We start from the raw sequence: 23,512 nt of genomic DNA on the forward strand, positions 1-23,512 counted from the left end.
TTATGAAAAAGAATCCATGTATTTCACTGTCCTCCAAGGTAATAAAGTAAAAAGAAGAAATAATTTAAATAATTCATTCATTTCATTATTTTTTTTATAATATTCACAGTCCTGGAACACAATAGTTTGTATTCTTTTCTGTTTGAAAACAACATCTGAACATGTTTCCTGAGCTAAAACAAAATAAAGGGGACAAATCCGTCATTTTTATTACCAAACCTGCTGTATTTTGAGACAGAAATGCAAATATCTGCAGGAAATGTTTTCCCAATGCACTAACTTAGATTTTATATTTAAGAAGAGCTCAGCATAAAACTGTTTTCAGAACCCAGCTCGACTATAATCATTACTGAATGAGTAATCTCCATAAAAAAGATCTGTTAATTATGAGGATAATCATGTAAATCTCCAGCGAGAGAAAATTAGTCCAGAAACTAATGATATATTTGAATGCAGGGACCCACCATGTGTCATGCGTTAACTACGGATTACCTAAGTCCGTGCGTTCCCCTCTCAGGAACAGATGTTAACGATGTTTTTGTTGCAAAATTAAGACAGATCCCCTCTCTGCCGCGCCTGAGCCCGCGTCATGTCCGCTCCCGCGCTCAGTATTCGCGCTCCCCCTCCTCGGCTGCGCTGCTTCTCCTGCCCAGCATCTCTCCAGCAGCGGACTCACAAGGCTTGTGTGATTGACGCGCAACAGAAGGCTCGGGGTACAGTCGCTTCTTGATCCAACTTTCCCTCGCAGCGTTAGTTACGCATGGCCCTGCGCAAAAGCGCGACTCCACGGGGGTTTGGGATGAAACTGGAGGGATTTTAACATCCAGAGAGATTAAAGTGCAGCTCCGACACTACTTACTCGAGGGACTGTTCAAAGGAAACATCCACAAAAACAACGATTTTTGGCATTTTACGCTGGAGGATGCATCTCTCTTAGCGCGTAAAAATCCTGCTTTGGGTGCAGACGCTCCTAAACTGAGACAGAGATGGATCTGTGGGGAGTCTTTCTGCTTCATTTGATTACTGTGGGTGAGTACCGGTTTGTTTGTTTGTTTTTTAAACTGAACCCAAAATTATCTGACTTTCGGTGTGAAAGTACCCTGATCATAGATGTGTTCTTCATGCAATTGCAATGTAATTGGGTTTTACTATTGAAGGATAACTCATGAACATGGGTCACAAATCAGAGGGGCTCCTCTGCGCGCTGTGATGGACCATGCAAAGCAACTTTGGTTAAGAGTATGTGCTTTAGAGTGTTTATGCCCAGGGCACGTGTGCAAAATCACTTTCAGTGATTTATTTTTTCTTTATTTCCTTTGTCATTAATCAAAAAGACAATCATAGACTGTATCTGCAGATACAGATATAATACCTTAAACCTTTACATATAAATGCTTACAGACAAACATGGACGCTTTCAGACGTTTAATAAAAGTTGAATGGTGGAACCTTGTATTGTTTAAGTCAGTAAATCATCCAGATGTGGCAGCAGCAGCAGCAGTGCATCAGTCAGTGCAGAGTGTCACAGAGGTCCCCACTCCCTGTGTAATTGAATGAAGCTGTATTGATTTGTGTGACAACTATCCGGTCCTGAGAGGAGAAGGTCGCTTGTTGTCGGCCCTCAGTGTTTGTTTGACGCCGCACACAAATGTGTCAATCTCAGAGCTGTCACACTGTAATGTGATTACACTCGGAGGCACCCACAGCATGAGGGACCTCTCTCGTCTTAACTGGCACCGAGTTTTTAACCAAAGCTGCAGTGTGCACTACAGTACATCCAGCTCTGTTATTAATTATTCATGTGCTATCTCCTGGAGAAGTCATTCATTAAAGATAGGAGAGTGATTCCAGTAAGAAATCCTGAAAGGAAACAATCGTTTACTTTTTGAGTCAGCATTTCTCTGGTTTGATCTCTTTTAAAAGCTCTCTTTTTGGCATGACTTTTTTGAACCCCAATTAATTTTCATGTGCTTTTCCAGTAAACGCACTTTGACTTTGAATCTTTGTGTAAAAGAAAAAATCTTTATGTTGAAAATTTGTTTTAAGGTGTTTGATCATTTTCTCAAATCAGTTGACCTGTAGATCACACAATTCATTCTACTGCTTCAACCCATTTGTTTTTGTGATTCAACCAGTTTCTGACACATCCACAGATTATCTGGACAGAAACATCATACAGTATTTTCCACACTATAGGGTGCATCTCCCGATCTTGGTGGTAACATGTAAAGAAAGTAATAATATGAACACAGTCCGACACCACTACACGTTAACCATGTTAGTGTATTTAGAACAACATCCAAACTTGTTTGTACCTCGCAAAAAACAGACTGATAATGCTAAAAAAGCGTTACTGTGACAACGCTATCTTCCAATCTTGTTAGAAACATGGCAAAAAGCCAAATATTTTGATAGAGCGCCATGTACCTCCTAAAATCGCTTTCTACATCAATAAGCACAACCACAATGAATCCAATTAAGATTAATTAACAATTAAGGCACTGTGGATTATAAGGCGCAACGTCGTACTTTTGAAAAAAATTAAGACTTTTAAGTGAGCATTAAACAGTAAAATACAGCAAAAATGCTTACTAACCCCTCTCTTGGAGACCTGCGAGCCGCAGCAGAATGCAAAAGAGCTCCTGAGGCAAACATCAGGATTTCTCAATAGGAAGAGAGCATTAGAGGCAGGCATTGTTGGGCTGGCACCTGTCTGTTGTTGCCTTTTCATGCTTAGTGAAAGCAAACAACAGCTATAACATTTTCTGTTCATGGCTCTGTAAATATATAAGGCAGAAAATGTATCAAAAAGCAAAAAAAAAAAAAAAAACCTTTTCAGGTTTCTACTGTTAACCATTGACTGAAATGTTTGATGCTCCAACATTTGGTTGTCTGAATTGATTTGTGTATCAAAATGTGATTAACTTTAAACATTTATATGATTGAACAGTTGAATGTTCAAATGGTAGCATGCATTTTAAGCGATTTCTGACAGAGTTTAGCGATCAGCTGCTTGGTTGAGATCTGGTCACCTGGTGTGACCTGAGTCATGATGATATTCTGAATCACTGTGTATTCTACAAAGCTTTTCTCAAATCTTCACTGTTATTGGGGGGAAAAGGAAAAAAGTTAAGATTTTAATCAGAGTGATAAATGTGCACTGGAGCTCAGTTTGACAGAAACATTCTAAAGCTCAACATTATACTGAACAGAGAGCAATTGTGCAATATCTCTCTATGGTTAGATCAGCTTTCCTGTTACAACTTGAGATGGCAAAAGGTGCTTCACGGTAACATCAAAAGCCTTTCATATGAAAGTGCCATGCCCCATTGTACGAAAAGGAGACACTTTTAACAAGTCAACCTGCATTATTTTATTTATTGTTCTTGTTGTTTGTTTTCCCTGTAGGGCTGCACGGTGGCGCAGTGGTTAGCACTCTTGCCTCACAGCAAGAAGGCCCCCAGTTCAAGTTTCAGCTGGGGGACCTGAACAGAACATTAATTGGGGGACCTTTCTGTGTGGAGTTTGCATGTTCTCCCTGTGCATGTGTGGGTTCTCTCTGGGGTCTCCTCTCACTGTCCAAAAACATGCTTCATAGGTTAATTGGCAACTCTAAATTGTCCATAGGTGTGAGTGTGAGAGTGAATGGGTGTGTGTTTGTGGACATTCTACCCTGCAACAGACTGGCAACCTGTCCAGGTTGTCCCCTGCCTTCGCCCACAAGTGGCCGGGATAGGCTCCGGCAGCCCTGTGACCCCGAAAGGGACAAACAGAATAGAAGATGAATGACTTTTTTTTCCTGCCACTTCTGGCCTTGGGAATTAATACACACAATCAATGTTTTTTAAAATATGTTTTCTAAATGTGTTCTACCGTTTGGTTGACCAGGCAATTAATTTAGGATCCAGCCATGTGGTAAATTTCCCTTTAAACTGACTTTAAGGTACATTGTTCCTCTGTAAGGTAAAACAAAAAAACAAAAAAAAAACTTAACTTGGTGGTCTTAAATTAAACTGCATCCAATGTTGTTGGTATAAACATTATCTTTTGGATTCAGAATTACTATTTGGTCAATCACAAAAAAACTTCATTAACATCTTAACAAATCCAAACAAATGTTGTTTCTTCTTAGAAGGACAGCAGACACACTTAGGTGTGAATGGGTGAATGGTGAGCCAAAAAAAAAACATGCTTTAAATCCAAGATTTTCTGAGATTAAGGGTTCAGAGTATTTTTCGGAGAATATCTACCAAATTAAAATGGGATTAATTAGAGATAGTCAAATCAAAAGTAAAAGCTAAATTCAAATACATAGCAAGTAATTTGGACCTTCAAACCACAAATACATATCCAAAATTATAGTAATATCCTAAGCTAAAAAACACAAATTCCATAGTAAATCTATTTCAAGACTTCTAGGTGAATGCATTTTTTAATTTAGTTTCCAAAGACGGTTCATATTCTCTATCAATAAGCCTTTTTCTATCAGTAAATGCTTTTTAAACTTCAGGAAAGAGCTGGTTTTGTCTCTGTGGAGAGCTAAATATAAACAAGCCTGCTAATTTCCTTTATATTGACTTCTCTCATCTATGGAGGGTTCCCATATATCCCATTAAAGTATATAGGCTTCTTTTGGACTCAAGATAACTAATGCCCACTCCTGTTTCTTCTTGAGTGGACGCTCATACAAATAAGTGTCACGTTGATTAGAGAAGTCTTATTAAGAAATTAGTAGCACTGAATTATGGAAGACTCACATGATGAATGTGAGCCCTAGAGTACAATATTGATTAACTTAAAACATCCAATAATGAAAGCTGAGCTAATTCTATGTCAATATGCTTTAAGGGGCTCATAGTTTAGCAAAGGACTGCAGGGCAATCCACAGTTCAGAAAAAAATCTTTTGCAGTATTTTTAAAACTTACACCCATACAGTATTGAAAATAAATAAATAAATCATCTTTTAAAGACTTTTCTGAGTTGTCCCATGATGGAGTGAAGGAAACATGTCTTATGTCATAAAGTTTTTGTTTCATTAAATCCCAAAATAGGGTGTGCGAGAGAAGCTATGTAGTTTTCCATTGTTTTTGGAACATAATCTCTTCTTCTAATATGGAATTTGGTACTTGAAATTGGAGAAAATCAGGAGGCTTAATGATGTTATAAACTGCAGATTTGCTAATCACTTCCAGGTTGGAGAAATACCCAGGAGGATGGTCTCATGCACCAAATGTTAACACAGATTCCTGTGTGATGCACTCTTTTAGAAACTAATGGATATTCATATCACGTTATGTTTTTAATTAAAAAGAGTCATTTTCCTTGTCATTTTTAATTAAATTTAAAATAAACAAAGAAAGAAAACATTCCATGGCTCAAAGTTTACATCAGGATGTCAAGCGCTGTGGTTCTGGTAACGAACACTGGAGGCTGCTTCAAATGAGTCCATCTTTGTATAAATAAAACTGTATCATTTTAACCAGTTTTTAGCCAATTTTAGGCCAGTTTTTTTTAACCTGAGATAAACTTGCTTTTTATTGAAGTAGAAAACCGATTAGTAGATTTTATTTTCGTCAGTAGACTAACCTTCTTGTCATCTGTTTTCATCAAGTAAGCCATGCAGTTTCCATTGGCAAACATTTAGTTTGATGGAACCCAAAGCAACACTCTCAAAATTCTGTTTAATTAGATATTACAAAAATCCTTTATTTTAGTCATTGATTTTTAATTTTATTAAAGGTTTATCGAAAGGTGGATTCAGACTGGACACATTTAGTTCGCTTAAAGTGAACCAGAGTTTGTTTCCCTCGATAATTCAGAACAAATTTCAGTCTCAATAGTACTGAACGGACCCTGCTCTCGGGCCTCTCGGGCCTATCTTTTAAGGTAGTCTCTGTTCGTTTCCAATTAAACTGTTTTCTCTGAGTTTCCTCATTTTGAATAGGCTCCGTGCTCAGAGAAAACTGAACCAAACAGCCATCTTAGCCAGGCATTATGAGATAAAAACACTAGTGGAGTGACGATGGGACACAGCAACCCATTGAAATGTGGTCAGATGAATTCTGGCTCATTAAACCACTTTTAACGTGATACACCTTGCTTCTCACTGGTTTCCTGATAATGTATGTGTCATTAACACTTATCAGCCTTCCTTCTTCGTCACTGTTTCCTCAGTAACCACCTTGTAGCATGCTTCCGCAGTACCAAAGCAGCAGTAGAAAGTGTTGTACCTGACGTTGATACAGACTTTCCAAATTGGTCAGCCAAATATAAAGTCTGAATAATTGAAATATTCAACAAGGATAACTTATTTCCTCACGATGCTTTGTAATTCCTGGCCAGAGATTTTAAGTCACGTAGTTTTGTTTACAAACTTTGGTTTGAAATAGAAATGTCTGGTTCAAGGCAGTCTGAATACTGACCAAGTGCCAGGTTCAGGACTTGGTCCGACCAAATTAAGCGGACTCTGTCCGGAACAACTTTTTTTTCTAGTCTAAGTAAACCCTGAAATGTACATACCATATTTTTCACACCCTAAGGTGCACTTTAACCCTTGTGCTAGCCTATGACACCTCCCTAACATTGTCGTGTTCTCCCTACCATGACAAAGGTGGATAAAGGTGGAAAGATTTCATGTAATCTATGGACACCAGTGAAGATGACAAATCATTGAAGAAAAAAGGTTCAGCGCACTGTCTAGTGGGGTCTGGATGACCCAACTCCCAACGTTAAAGGATAGGATAGGATAGGATAGCACAAGGGTTACACCTTTTTTTTTTCTCCAAAAAACAATAGTGTGCCTCATAATCCGGAGTACTTTATTTCTGGTTTTGCTTATTGAAGTTGAAATGATTTTGAGAGGTAAGATTTGGTTGCGGCTAATGTGTAGCTGTGTCAGACAGTTTTTTCTTCACGTGTTATTAACACGGTTGAGTTAGTGTAGTCCCAGTAATGTTTGTTTTAGTGTTTCAGGCTGTTTTTTACATATTGCAAACAAGGTATAAAGTTACAAGTAATTTGAATACGCTAATGCGTCTAACGCTTCTAATGTTGCAAATGTGTAGCGTGTTACAAAAAAGTTCTAGAATTACTGTGAACTCAGTCAACAAAGTCTGACAAACTTCTCTCTTACTCTTTTGTCTCGCCTAAAGCGCCTTATATATACCCTAAGTTCAAAAGAAGACCATTCATTGACGCTGCGGCTTATAACTCTGTGCCCCCTATAGTGCGAAAAATTCTGCATTTGAAAAAACACTGAACTGCAAAATGCAGCAGAAAGCCGAAACAGCCTTGATTTGTTAAAACAAAGGAGGATTTCCTTTCAGTGGAGCTGTGTTCAAACATTTTATTAATCAAATTTAGTAGATCTTTACTTTAAAAAGTGCATTTTTAAATCTGGAAATCTGTTGATTGATTTTTATTTAATTTTGTATTTTGTTTAAGGAAAAATTCACTTTAAGTTGAATTACAAAGTTCAAATAAAAAATAAAGTAAAATGAAAGCTTTGTTCTATTAGTACCAAGTGGAAACTGGTTGTGGATGAAAAAAAAGATATTTTATCAAATTCTTTTAAATCACGAATAGATAATTGAATCGATTCAATATTTTGGCATTATCTTACGGTAAACCTTAGCATTTTTATGTGAATAATGTCAATTCTTTATGAACTTCTGCGTTAAAAGTTGTACATCTCAAATGCAGCTCAAGAGATGTAAAAAAAAAAAAACACAAGTACTTGAAGTGCACCTGTTAGCTAATCAGTTAAGTAGGTAGAAGGTGATATAATTATTCAAAAAGACCAGGTTCTGTATTTGTCATCTTTTCCTTTGTGTTAAAACTGCAATGACAAACTTGTCATTGAGATGAGGCACAACAGTTCATGTTTGGGCTCTTTTAATGCAAAGGCTACAGTTGTGATGATTTCAATGTCTCGGTTAGCTTTTGTTGCTTCTTCGAAAATGATTAAAAACTTTTTTTTTCTGTTTTTCCTGGAAAAAAAAAAGATCGATTTTTTTACTATAGATTCTCTGTGCGTATTTATCCTCTTATAAGTATTTATCTTGTCCTTTGCCCATTCAGCTCTTATCTCGCTACAGTGTGCAGTTAATTTTCCTTGAAAATGTTTTTGTGGAGAAATTATTAAAAAAGCTCTTCATTGTGAAAATTGGAGATGCATCCAGCAACATTTACATTTTATGCTGTCTCATATTCCTTTTTTAATGTCGAACATCTATTTGGGCTGTCCTGCAAATGCAAGTTGCACATTATTTCTTTAGAAGAAAACGTTCAGGGTGAATGCACTACAACATCTGAATAGAATTATTTGCATCAGAAGAAAAGTGTTTGACAATTTCTTTGACATTGCGCTTTTTCTTTTACATAATAGGAATCTTTCTATCCCCTCCCACCTGAAATGCTAGTGAAATTCCAATGATAATTTCAACTACAGTCCCTTTCAAGTTATTTATTATCACAAGTTTCTATCAATCCATCTGAAACCTGCTCAGCATGAAAAATGCTCTCTAACTTCACGCAATCTTTGGGTTAGTGGGCATTAAAGAGCGCACTGTATCGAGTGTGTGGTTCTCTTTGAAAGCATTAATAAAGCAGCAGTCAATTGCTGCTTGAGTTGGAGACTGAAAGCTTTCCAGACACAGTGACGGTTGGAGTTTTTCCCATGGGTTGCTTCTGTTCTTGTGCCATATTCTCAAATGCCTCCACTGTTATTAAGGTTTTGTAATCTGCTGTTGTCACACTGACATTTTCCTGATAACAATTAATGAGATGGATCTGCTGTTTCACCCTTGTGCTATCTTAGATGACCCCACCCTTACATTGAGATGTTATTCCTACCATGACAAAGGTGGATAAAGGTGGAAAGATTTCATGTAATCCATGGACACCAGTGAAGATCACAAATCATTGAAGAAAAAAGGTTCAGAGCACTGTCTAGTGGGTCTAGATGACCCAACTCCCAATGTTAAAATGCCTAGGATAGCACAAGGGTTAATCAAGACATCATTCAGTTTTATTTTGAAAGATGATTTGGACATTTCCAGAGAAGAGAATGTGAATATATTGGTAGACGGATGCCAAGTCTAGAGGAAGGCCAAACGGGACGTTTATGGATGTAGTGAAAAAAAAAAGCCTGAAGCAAGATAAGCGAGATTTGAACGGCTTTGACATTTCCCACCAAACCAACTGTAGGTGGCGGACATTATAAACTTACATTTGATTCATTCTTGAATGCGTGTCACATACCTGGTGTGAACAAAGCATGAGAATTGAGGTTTACATAACACCCACTCACACTCAGACTTAAGCTATGACCTCATCATCCTCTACAACAGAAACTAGGAGTCTTTAGGGCACTACACCACTAAACAGAATATACACTATTTTGCTCTGAAGCCAGAAGGAAGGCAGGCCAGAATCTAAAATCCGAAGAATTTTCACTCTTAACTATCTGAGGTTTGTACATAGAACGAGAGAACTGATGAATGTAACCTAATTGTTGATGAATCGACCATTATTGTAAAGTAGATTTTTTGTGTGAGAAACTTTATTTCGGTTAAGTTAAACAAACAAACTTAAAAACATCAACATAAACATTGACACTGATCAATGTCAACATAAACATTGAAAATAATAATAATAATAATAAATAAATAAACATAACATAAACATTGAACAAAATTAACCGAAAAAGGTGTTGGGTGAAGCCAAGGCTTATTTCCCCAACCCCGAATACAAACATTACATCTACCTACAAACTGTTAGAACCTTAAATCAGAAAAGACAAAAGATGAAAAAACCAAAAACCAAAAACAAAACAAACACTTCTCAAAATGACCTCACAACCACCAAAGTCTCTCAGTCCAGAAGGTATTTTTGAAACATTTTAACTTTATACATTTTCTTAAAGTGCAGTATGGATTTTGCATTTTTCAGTTCGTCTGATAATAAATTCCACATGTTGACCCCCTGAACAAAAACACTATTTCTTAATGCGTTAGTTCTGACCACTTTCTTTTTAAACATATCTTTACCTCGAAAATCATAATTATCAACTTTTATTTCGAACAAACTCAGTATTTTGGCAGGTACACATTGTTTTTTAACTTTAAACATAAAAATTCCAGTACTAAGATAAACTAAATCATAAAATTTTATTGCCCTTAATTTAGGAAATATTTGTTTTGTGGATTGATTGTATGAAGAGTGGTTTACAATTCTAATTGCTTTTTTTTGCAGAATAAAAATAGGTTTTGTATTTGACTTGTAACTATGCCCCCAGATTTCTAAACAATAGGTCAAATAAGGAATCATGAAGGAACAATATAGAATATACAATGTAGCTGTGTTTAAAAAATATTTGACTTTATGTAGGATGGCTAATGATTTGGACAATTTAGAGAGAATATAAGTTATGTGTGGTTTCCATGATAATGTATGATTCAAGATTACTCCCAGAAATTTTATTTCATTTACTCTTTCAAGAACAACATCCTCAATTTTTAACTCAGAGATGTTTTCCCGTTTTCTATAGCCAAATATAATGTACTTGGTTTTATTTTGATTTAAAGACAGTTTGTTTGAATCAAACCATTGTTTGATTATGGATAATTCTTTTGTTATGTCTGAAAGAAGCTTTTCCAGGTTATCTCCAGATAAATACAAAGTAGTGTCGTCAGCATATAAAACACAATTTAACAAATCAGAAACTTTACAAAGGTCGTTTATGTATAAAATAAATAATATAGGACCCAATAGGGACCCCTGGGGTACTCCACATGTAACAGGACACATATCAGATTTTTCGTTATTGAAATAAACATACTGACATCTGTTAATAAGATAACTTTCTAACCAGGAATATGCTATTCCTCTAAAACCATATTTCTGTAACCTACTAAGTAACATAGTGTGATTTAATGTATCAAATGCTTTTTGAAGATCAACAAAAACGCCTACAGTAAATTTCTTCTTCTCTATCGAGGAAGAAATATGATCAACTAGATGCATTATCGCCATTGAAGTAGATCTACCAGCCCTAAAACCATATTGATCCTCATGCAATAAATTAAACTTTCCAATAAAATTGTTCATTCTTTTAACAAAAAGTTTTTCTAATATCTTGGAGAATTGGGATAATAATGAAATTGGTCTGTAATTTGTAAATATATGGCGATCTCCATTTTTAAAAATGGGAATAATTTTTGCTATTTTCATGTTATTTGGAAAAATGCCCTCCCTAAAAGACATGTTAAATATATGAGTTAGTGGTTCAACAATGAACTCAATTGTGTTTTTAATTAATGACATATCAATGTCATTCCAATCTTTGGATCTTTTATTTTGAAATGTTCTTACAATTTCTAGTATTTCATTTGAACTAACCTCAGACAGAAACATTGAGAACTTGTTTGATTGGATACTAAGTTCTTTCAACTTCTTTATTGGCTCTTTTATTTCCATTGCAAGTTTATTTCCAACATTAGCAAAGTATTCATTTAATTCATTTGCAATAAGCATTGGGTTTCTGATCTGAATATCATTTTTTTTAAATAACTTGGATACTCTTGTTTCTTATTGTTTTTTTTTGGTTAATTTGTTTATTATTTTCCAAGTCTCTTGCATGTGTAATTTGTGTTGCTCAATTAACTTATGATAATACTGTTTTTTAGAATTTCTTATTATATTCACCAATTTATTTTTATAATTTTTATATGTATTTTCTGCTTCTTTACTTTTTTCTTTTACAAACTGTCTGTATAGTGCATTTTCTTTTTACAAGCCTTTTCAATACCTTTGGTTATCCAAGGCTTTTCGTTATTTTTTTTATGACTAATTTTAATTTTTGGACAGTTTAAATTATAAAGCTCTATGTATCGATGCAGAAAGGCATCATAAGCTTCATTCACATTGGTAGAAGCATAGATTTCATTCCATGTTTGATTACATAGAGCCCTCCTAAATGAATCAATGTTATCAGAACTGCAACACCTTATCCATTTTCCCTGGGTCTGTGTATACATTTTCTTTGAAGACACATTTTTCAACACTGCAAACACAGGCAAGTGATCAGTAATATCACAAAACAAAAGGCCTCCCAAAATTTCTTTATCAGTTCTATTTGTGAATATGTTATCTAGCAACGTTGCTGATTCTGTGGTTATACGTGTAGGCTTATTAATTATTGGGCATAAACAGTTGCCATACATTGAGTTGATAAACTCTCTTGTTTGATTTAAACCAGTTGGATTGATTAAATCTATGTTAAAGTCACCACATACTATTTTTATTTTATTTGTGCCCATAGTATTTAAAACTTCAGACATTTTTTCATTGAAGTTGGCCATATTTGTTCCCGGTGGTCTATACACACAACTAATCCATATCTTTTTTGAAAGACCATCTTCTATTTCTACTGTGATACATTCCAGAACATTATCAATAGTGTAAGATAATTCATCGACAATTTTGCTATTTATTGTTTGTTCAATGTATAGAGCCACTCCTCCACCTTTTCTTTTATTTCTATTGGTAGTATAAAGCTCGTACCCCTCAAGGTTGACTTCCACCATCTTGTTATCATCAAGCCAAGTTTCTGATACAGCAATCACATTAAATCTTTTTAAAGATTTAAGAAACAATTCTATAGAAGAAAAATTCTTATATAAACTTCTGCTGTTGAAGTGAATAACTGATAAGCCTTCTTGAATGTCCACATTGCTGTTAAACTGTTCCACTGTATAATAATTACAACTAATTTCAAGATCATTATAATAGTTTGAGTCCGGGTCAATGTCATTTTCAAAGTCATGCTTTGTGTTTTCAGATTGATCTTGGATGTATGAATCAGACTGATTTTCTGTACACAGCAATAAGTGATCCTTTGTAGCTGAGTTAACTTTGCAACTTGTTTTATTTTTCATTGTATTGTCTGTCATAATTATCAGGCATCCAGTCCAGTTTGAACAGTCCCAAACCCGATCCCAGCATACCTTCTTATGTCAGTCATTTGAAACGGTCCAGTTCTTTCATGTTCCTTATCATCATTGAGCGTGTAGATTCCACCCTGTTGGGTCTGATGTAAATTTTCCCATTCCTGGTCCAAGTTGCTTGAATTTTGTTTTGCTTCTTTAGCAGTCGAGCACATCTTGCTATTTCTGCATTTTTTTTTGTAAGACTTTCGTTTATGTAAACTCCAGAGCCTTTTAATTTTTTTGATTGTCTCAGTAGCTCAATTTTTTGCTTTACAGAGATTACCTGCACAACAACAGATGGTTTCATTTTAGGATTTTTGTTTGGAATCGTGTAGCAGCTGGAGATGTTTTGCTTTTCCAGAGTGATATTCTTTGTGTTCAGAAATTGCAGGAGTTGTTGTTCCAGTGACTTTAATTCCTCTGTAGGAGCGTCCTCACCTTCATCCACTCCAGATGCTACTTTGGCATAACTGCGATGTTTAGTTTCAAATCCAGTGATGTAAAATAGATTCAATTGTATCTTGTCCGGTTGGCTTCAAGGGATCATTGGAACCCAACAACAATCCGAATACCAACAAAGAAAATACCTTTGTACACAAATAGCTGTTAATTTACTGCACTATAGTTATAATAATGATTTTCCACTATGGATTCTGTAGTAAATATTAACTCCTAAAAAAAGATTTTAAGGTTAAGTTTGTCTTAAGACCACTTATTTTTAACAAGTAAATAAAAATAAAAAGTGAGTCTGAACTTTTCATTTTTGTCTACAAGCATATTTTTGGTCCTTAATACTTTAGGTGGAAGAATAAGTCTTGTTACATAAAACTGTTTCCTGTGATTTCCTATTCACACAGCAGTTGAAAAAACACACCCCTACTAATTATTTGCAGCATTTCCTTTCAAAGTGGTCTTGGACAGGGGTGGGGGTTTTATTGGCTGACTCATCTTCTGTCAGCCTTTTGATGCTGTAAACTATTATTATTTAATCAACCATAGAATTATAATAATAATTCAGTTTGTCGACCTTTGTTGAATCCAATAATAAGCCCTAGATTGTATGTAGCCAACCCTAAAGATTTGATTTCACATTTTGATACACCGTAAGACTTCAGTCACTAATAACAGGCTCTTGTCAAAGTGAAAATGACATCCGTTTTCCAACACATTACCGTAGGTAATAACAACTTCTGCTCTAATGATATTATGCATGTGAAACGTAGAAAATGTCAGCCATGGAGAATCAATGAAATGGCATTTTGGAGTCCAGAAACCAGTCCAGAGACTTTGCAACCATTGCAAAGTTGAATAAAGTGTAACAATAACCAGCACATGTAGCAACTCATTTAGTCAGAAAAACATCTACGTTTACCTTTCCTCTCCTCTCAAAACTGAAACAGAAAAAAGGGGTTTCTTTCAAAGCAAAGCTTTTAGTTTTTTTGGATCAGGTCAGTCATGGAACACCGACCACCGACCGAAGGTTTTGCCAGGAACAGTCTCTGCGGTTGAAGTTGGCAGAACAATCTAGCTCATATTAAATATAGTTTTGTGGAAGGAGAAAACAGCACCGCTTGTGTACATCATTCTCCTGACAAGCACTCTTTGTGTTTTTCTTTGTTAATGTTTTTTTTGTGATGTTGAGCATGATGTTTTCTTTTATCTCAGAGGGGTACAGAGGGAGTGTTTGTGACCACACGGAGAGCACACACATCATGCAAACAAGAGTACATAGACTATTTTTCTTAGTATTTTTAATGAAACACATCAAGGATTTCTTTTAATCTCAAAAACACTTCTGTTCTGCTCTAATCTCATTTTTTCTACATTAATGCTTTTCAGTTTTTGGGATTTTACCTTATACCTCAGAAATCACTTTTTAATGAAGCACAATGATCTTTAGAAATTTAACAGACAAATGCTTTCAACATAAAAAGAAACTTTTTTGCTACTTTTTTGCAATACAAATCACAATGGGATTTTTGAAACATTTCATTTAGATCCTGCTTATTTACCAATAAAAAAATAGACAGTTAATGATTTATAGGCCAACTGTAGATGATAAAATAATATTTTTAGATTACTAATTTAAAGAACCACTCCAATGAAAATGGTGTTTTTAATGTGTTCCTGGGACATTTTTCTAACAATGGAGGACATTATAAAGAAAATTCATCGTTAAATTGCATTTCTGAATGTTTTCTGAGTAATGTGAATCAGGATCAGATGGAAAAAAATGTTTGAAAAATGTTCTTAGCAATGATGTAGAAGCTACAATAGGTTTTTCTGTTTTTGGCTGAACACAGCATAATCAATAAATAAAAGACCACTGGGGACACCTTTAAAATGGATCAAAAGATGTTTGGAGCTGAACTTTATGTTTAAAATTCTTACATTTAAACGTATTTACTAACTGTGGGAGCGCTAAACTAGGGTTGTGTTCAAATTCCCTCTCTAAACTCACTACGTATTAGGCATTTGCCACTTTATAGGGGGTGTCTGAATCAACAATTCCAAGTCCCTCACTAGATTAAGACATGTAGACCACAAAGCATTGGATTTGAACAATTTAGTTTTACCTTTATCACATCAGGGGGTCGCCACAGCAAATCAGCTTTCAGTGATTTACACAGGCGGTTTTGGCAGAGTTTTACGCCCTTCCTTGAACAACCCTGTATCTCATCCAGGCTGGGGACTGGCACAGGGAGACCCAGACTTGGGCCCCCTTGTGGCTACATAGTTAGGCAGTAGTGTGAAGAGTCTTGTCTAAGGAGCCACGCTGGATGAAGCTCTTCCACACACTTATAAAAAGTCTCAGTAAAACGTTCATATTTATTCAGTTTTTACTTCAGCAAATGGCTGATGTCATATTCAGTGTGTAAGAAAAGAAAAAAAGTGAGTATGGTGTCCAAATTGGTTTGAAATGCAGAGCACATTTAATGGTTGGGGCATAGTTTGGGAATTTGGACATAGCCTGTTAGCCCCCTTTGGCTAAATCTAAAGACGGGGTCGGCAACCTTTACCACTCAAAGAGCCACTTGGATCAGTTTCCCACAGAAATTAAAGCACAGGCAGCCGCAACACTCGGTGCTACAAAAAATAGTTTTGCAGAAATATCGCAGTAGTTCATTTGGCGATACTTGTATTGATTCCAAATGCTATCAGGATATTTATTTAATTATTTATTTTAATTATTTATGAGCGTGATGTTTCCTTTGATCTTTTATCCACTTGTTTCTATTTTTTTTCTTTAAATCCAGTAAACCCAATAAAGTATATTAATCATATGGATGAAGTAGCTGTTTGTTGGTTTGGAATCATAAGCTGTGAGTCTAAGCTCCGCCCCCGCATCTCTACCTGTTCACATCCTATACAGCTCCAAGTTGATTTCCGCCGCATGCAACCCCCCCCCAGCATGTTCTACACAGACAGTGCAACATACGGTCATCATAGCAGCGAGTTGACAGGATGGTAGGGGCGCCCTAATACAAATGTAATTAATTTCATGTGGAAATGGGTGGTATTAGCCCCCTACAAGACTGCCACTGACTTTCTTTTTAGAAGAACTTTACATCCCATAACAGAGTGGTTGGCGTTTACAGCTGCAGACACGCCCCCTCCGCGTGCTCACGCTGCTCTTCTCCTCCTGCCTGCTCGCAGAAGGAGAATGCTTACTAAAGCATAGAGAGCCGCAGCACAAGGATGAAAGAGCCGCATGCGTCTCCGGAGCCGCAGGTTGCTGCCCCCTGCTCTAAAGCTAAATACACACTTCTTATGTGAGCAGATGATTATCGATGCTACATTTGCTATGTTGTGTGGATACTAATGTTCCAATTTTACCCAAAAGAACCTTATATAATAAATAAAAAGTTAATTTAGCTGCAATAACTTCATGTTTTAACCGAGTAAGATTTGGATGTTTTAATATCCCTCCCACTTTTTATTGTTTAGCAACCCCTTGAGAAGATGCATAGAAGTAATTACACTTTGGAAGGTTTCATCTCTACGACGGAGTTTTAGGGCCACCAAAAAAAAAAAAAATTTACGAGATTTTATCTCGTAAATTTAGGAGATAAATACTCGTAAATTTACGAGAAAAAAGTCATAGATTAAGGAGAAAACACCGAAGTTGTCCGTTTATGATCGGAGCCTAGCTTGAAGATGAAATGTGTGGCTTTTGTGAAGCTTTATTTCCGGATTATAGGTTTTCAAACAAAGAGATTTTGAACATTTTTGAATTGATTTTGAAGTTTAGTCGGTCTGCTCTGCTGCTGCACGGCGTTCACATGCTGCTCTGCATGCTCACTTTCACTGTAATCTCGTAAATTTACGAGTTTTTTTTCTCATAAATTTACGAGTTTTTATCTCTTAAATTTACGTGTTTTTATCTCCTAAATTTACGAGATAAAATCTCGTAATTTTACTTTTTGTTTTTGTTTTCGGTGGCCCTAAAACTCCGTCGTACATTTCTATCTGCTGAGAGTGTTGATAAAAACTCAAGCAGAAATATAGATTTTATTTTTATATTGTATGTAATTCTGAACTTTGTGAACTTCAATCCATGCTCTTCACCTTCATGGCTCCACTAATACTTGGTTTTTGTGTTTTCTATTTAAAAGTGTCAGTCATGAAAAAGACAGCCTTGACTGGATTTGAACTGTTGCCTGAAAGTATGATTTGTTTGTTGTTAGGTCTCACGTGACGCTGTAGCAGCAACATGTTAACATGGTGCTTAGAATGTTCTCTTTTCATGAATGTATTCTTTTATTCGTACTTGGTGAGCATGTAAAAGTAGTTTCTGGGAAGGAGGCAGTCCCACTGGAAACGATAATAATGCTTTGTTTTCATAAGGATCATTATTAACAGCGATTACCAGATTTATCTGCTCGTTGCAAGTTAAATAAAGGAAATTACTGATTGATGGCAAAATAAATTCAACTCATACGGTGATGGTAGTTTCCATGACGGTCTTTTCTTTGCAGAAACATTCAACAGAACAAAATTGATTTGTAGCTGGAAAGAACCTTTACTTCTTTGTGAATAGAAGAGAATTGTTCATCATTTGGTAAAAACTGTTTTGTAGCTGGTGGCAAACTAAAGTTGAATTTAGTTTAAAACAGCCTTCAACAGTAAACATTTTTAACCAATATAAAACCATTGTGTGTATTTTTACTGATTCAACTAATTTACTGGTTTTTATTGTAGGTATATTTAATGTGTAAAAGTAAAAAAAAACAGCAAGTTACAGTGATAATTGCAACTCCTTCAAAGAAAAGTGATACTGAGTGATGCTGTATCCATGGGCTTCACTTGGTCTGTCCCTTTGGGACATTCAAAGACAAACATGGTAGACTGTTAACCATTTGATCCATCAGAATGACTTTAAAAAAAGCATCTCTGATTATAGAAGTGATGATCTCTAAGGTGCAAGCAGAGGCTCTCTTTAACTGTGACATTGTAGGTGATAATTCAGACGAAATCATTTAAATTTATGTTATCGTCTTTTTGTCTTAGATTATCTAGAACTATGCTTTATTTATCTAAATAAGGTATTTCGTGTACTTTTCTTGTTGTCTAGTTTCTAGTTGTTATAGGTTATCTAAATCTAGTTGTTATAGGTTATCTAAATCAAGTTGTAATAAATTAACAGTTCACTTTTGTTACAAAAATTATGGTTGGAGTAGAAAATAAACACTTTTCTGTTAATATGTAGTAAATGTATTATGTATAACGTCTGGTTGTCCTTACAAACCTCAAGTTGATTACTGGACAACTGAACAACGTTGAGTTATTTTCAAAAAAGTGTGTCTATCTGTCGCATTGCATTCTCTGTGAAGACAAAGAGACACATAATTAACAACACAGTTCAACAGCAAAATTTCCCATCAACCCCTTTAAACCCTTGCTGTCTCTTGGCACCTCTAGCCATTCTGGGTGGTGTAGTCATGTCACATTATCTGAGAGTTTTCATCAGAGCCTAGTCTAGAACCTGAACCTATTGAAGTGTTTTAGAAGTGTGTTTGTATGACTAGCTAAAGGAAAGTCTGCACCCCGATCAGAGCTGGAGATAACTTTTGATTTTATTTACATATATCAAAAATGGAATTCACTCTTATTCTTCCATTTCTTACCGCAACAGCGATAGAAAACCTTTTGCCCTTTCGGCAGAAACACACCTGTCTGAGTACTAATTAACCTGTATTTATTACTGACATGCAGCAAAAATGGCATAGCAACACCTACAGGATAAATGACTTAATATGGCTCGTACAATTTTTATAATCCGGTGCGCCTTATGGTAAAAAAAATACAGTATTCAGATTTTCTGGCACTTGTAGAGATTTAATTTATTTTGTGAGTTCCTGAAATAAAGTTATGTGATCAAAACATGAGAATTTATGCTTCAGATTGAAACAAACCAACTGAGCAAAATAGGATTTGATAACCTTGAGTCAAGTTTGGAATTTACTTTGATTAATGTCAGACGCCTTGCTGTTTCCTCTTTGACTTTCTGGCATTAATAACCACAGAGAGTGCAGGCGATGAAGATGAGTCAGTCACCTGCCCATATTTTAGCCTGCAGCTGCCCATAATCAATCTGTGCAGCTCTTCCCCTTTTTCCTATGATATAAAGATTACACAATCCTCTTTTAAAACGATTATTTTGTCAAGATTTTAAAAGATTCAAGAATCCTCCTTTTTTAATTACCTACGTTAGAATTATTTTACATGAATTCTCCAAAGACATCCTTTTGTAAGTTAAACTATTTGTGAAAGATTTTGCAAAAAACTAGTCTGAAAGCTGAAGTCAGAGCTCTTAGCTTGACTTTCATAGGATGGATGCTGCTGGGTTCTGTCATTGTGGTACCAAAACCAGATTTCTGACAGAGGATGAATAAACCCCAAACTAAACTGTTTAACATCAGTAGGTGTGCATGTGTGCCACAGGCTCTGTGACTCCTCCTCTTCATTCTTCATGCTATCAGAAGTCCCACACCAGACCTCATAAATGCTGGGAACTAAATGGCACCAAAGTGGTTTCATAACATAAAGTTTGACATCATGTTCCAAAGACGATTGATTGGTTAATCTAATCAGTTTTGGACTTCATTTGAAAAAAAAAACAAAATCTAAAAAGAAACAATAAGTTTATACACGTTCATCCATCCGTCCATCCGTTTTCTAAACTTGCCTTAATCACTTTCTGGGTCAAAGGGCTGCTGGAGCATCCTAGCTACTGTTGGACAAAAGAAGGGTACAAACTGAACAGGTCAGGAATAATCATATAGATGATCTAAACTGACCCTTTTGACCCGTTGAGAGAAAAATAATAAATCAATAAACTTCCCTTCTAAATACTAATGTAATGTGCAGTAATATACTGAATGTGTCCAAAAAACAAACAAACAAAAAAAACCTTAGTACACCCCAATTTTCATTAAAATATAAAAAAATACAATTGAAATAAATTAATGCCAAAAAAGGTTCCAACAAAAAAAATAAATCTAAAATTACTAAAGATGTCCACATAAAAATATACAGCAATCAAGCATTGAATTTAACTTGTGAAAGAACTTACAGAGCTGACAGAAATTCAAAAATGTGAAGAAAAAAAAAAGTCCAGGGTGTGCTATAAGACACCAATGGAGCAGCAGATTTTTTTTTTGAATTAAAAGTTGTATTAAAATGAGAGGTCTGTCCAGGTCCTGTGAATAGTGTCAGATTTGGTTTCCTCTGCCTTAACCATGTGACTAAAAGGTTTTTCACAAGTTCTTTCCCAATAAAAACAAGGCTCTGAGACTCCATAGACATCTTTTACTAATATAGTTACTGCACTGTGATCATGGCAGCAAATGGAATGATTTTTGGCGCTTGATGTTTTAACATTAAAAAAAAAAGTTAGAAACCCCTTCCAGCCAACAAAACAAATAGGGTAATATAGAAACAAAAATATTAAAATAAATATTAAAAATAAATAGTACATCAAAATCAAAATTCATGCCTTTGGCATTTATTTAGTTTGCTAAATGTAATAAAAAGTGCATTAAAAATATATTTGTAGGCATACATACTTATATTGCACATGTTATTTTGAATTATTAATTCATTAATAATTAATCACATGTTTAAGGGTTTGTGTGAAAGTTGTTGCATTTTAATTCAAAAAGCATTAAGCATTAATCTGAACAAACTTTAGTCCTTTTTTAGCCATTCATTTAAATGTACAGCCATGAATGAGTGCTTACACCGTATTTCTAACAGCAGCAGCAGCTCTGCTTATTATTACTGCTTTCTGTGATTTAATTCTTCAGTGCTTGTTTTTTTTTCTCACAATTTGGGAGCATGAAGGAGAAATTCTCTACTAGTTCTGAACGTGACCATGAAGTCTGAGGTGTTAACAGATAATACTTGATTTTTGTTCTAAAGCAGACTGCACATGCTCTTACCATGGTACTGAGGTAATGAAAGTTATAAAAATCATAGAAACAGCAACAACAAAAATATAATCTCTTCTTGTAGAACTAAGATTTTGTTAAGTCCTGTGCTTGCTCATGTTCTGTCTTAGTTTTAGGGAATCTAAAGGTGGCTCAAGCCCTTTCTTCTTCATTTTAGCAGAAATGTTGAGGTTCTCAGTGAGCAGGGCCAACACAACAGACTCAACAACTAATATCCAACAAAACTATCCAGACATGTAACACTAATAAATACAAGTCTAGCCATAACTGAACAAACTTCTTTTAGCAAAAACACTTTGGTGAGCACCCTCTGAATGTTTCAGTGATTTCAAGGTCAGAATATTTTCTGTTTTTGGTCTGTCTTTATATGGCTGGATCCTCCCTTCAAGGTTGATGGCCGCCTAAAATAAGAATTTTTTTTCCTAAATTTGGTGCCTCCAGTTTCAAAAATGTTGATGGAGTTTCTCAGTGTGAGAGTACCTCTATCGTGTCCCTTTTTCCTGGCTTTTGGAAGGAGGTGTTGACACCTAAACTTCACATTGGTTTCACACTTGTTCTAATTCTGACTATTTCTCTTGAATGCTGTTTGGCCCTCTTCCACGAAGCCCCTCATGATTGAGTATGCAGTGCAGGGAGTGGAACTAACCCTGAAGCTCTTTAGATGTCGCGCATGTTTCAAGTTTTCCTTCCATATGCCACAGCAACTTTCACAGGCCCTGCTCATCCAATTTCTTCCTAGTGTGCCATATCAGATCCATCGGAACAGGTTTAGGCCATAAAATGTCATGACACTATTCAAAAAATGAAAAGCAGGAAACCTTTTAGCTTTTGGAGTTATTTACAATATTTGATATTTGTTCAGAAGAGCTATTAGTTATTTAATATTTATTCAATTCAAGTATGTCTCCAGTCTTGCCTGAGGTTTATTTGATTTAATTAAAGGTTTTTGTTGTCGCTTGATAACTTTGGATGTTGTGTTAAAATGTTCTGTCTGCTTATTTGCATTTATAAAAAGATATTGAAATTCTCCTGATATGGCGGGTGAGCAAAACATTAATAGATTGAAGACACCAAGGAAACATGTTTCTCATGATGTTTTTTTAAATATGAGACAAATTGTGTGAGACATCTTTCAAACAATTCAATTCAGTATATGTTATTATTTTTATTATATTTATTTGAACTGATATTGTTTTTGGCATTGATTTTATTATATTTTGACTATGCAATTGTCTTTTTATGTTTTCTCATTAAAAAGCATAAAAAAATAAAACTCAATACTTAATAACCTAATTAACCTGATAAAAATAATTACTGATTTTATAGTGTAAGTATTGCTGTAGCTTATCCCAGCTACCATAAATGATGGTGACAAACATCCTGGACTGATCACTTTGTTGTAATCCAATTTATTCAATTAAAAGTTGTTTGTATTTAACTGTGTTTAATCTGAACCAGGTGAGCAAGAGGTTACATTGACGGTTTTAGATAAGGTCGTGTCGAACAGCCAGTATGTGTATTTTGCGCATTTTCTACTTACGACATTTCGGTTTTTCGTGATACATGCGTGATGTACGTAATTCATGTGTTTTCGTGGTTTCATCATAGAAACAGCACAATAACCACTCACGGTTCAAGTTGTATGTTGATTTGCGTTGTTTATTTGTACTTCTTCCGTGGTTTTAACGTGGTTCATACATCTGTGAAAATTTCACATACAGACCACAACTTTTCTCATTTTTTAAAACAAATATTCACGGATGGACAGTTTTCATCCGTGCAATATGCACAAAATTTACGTAGTGGCTGTGTGACACGGCTTACATACTGTAAACCCACACTGAATTACTCAAGTGTCACATCATTGTGTACTGGTCCAGCCCCCAAATTACAGTCCTGAATTTAAATCCAACTCTAAAGCACCAAATGTTGTTACTCAAATGACCACTGGAGGCAGGTTCCAAAAAAGGGAACTTTTACTCACAGATTTGGAAAAGTTTAACTTTACAGCCCAAAAACTCTCACAGCGTGGTGTCAGAAAGGCTTTTAATGTTTAATGCTTTATTTTA

The 23,512-nt window shown here is 35.4% G+C and overlaps 1 protein-coding gene across 1 annotated transcript in view; it reads left to right on the forward strand.

The window, feature by feature from the left end:
- Window positions 1-404: 404 nt before the first annotated feature.
- The window catches only part of LOC105354845 (GDNF family receptor alpha-4), a 72,925-nt gene continuing 49,817 nt past the window's right edge, over window positions 405-23,512 (forward strand). The window contains exon 1 of the mRNA XM_023958988.1: window positions 405-1,029. Coding sequence (XP_023814756.1) covers window positions 987-1,029 — 43 coding nt within the window. The 5' untranslated portion in view covers window positions 405-986. The remainder of the gene's footprint in view (window positions 1,030-23,512) is intronic.

Source organism: Oryzias latipes, chromosome 10, assembly GCF_002234675.1.
Source record: "Oryzias latipes chromosome 10, ASM223467v1".
Taxonomy (NCBI): Eukaryota; Metazoa; Chordata; class Actinopteri; order Beloniformes; family Adrianichthyidae; genus Oryzias; species Oryzias latipes.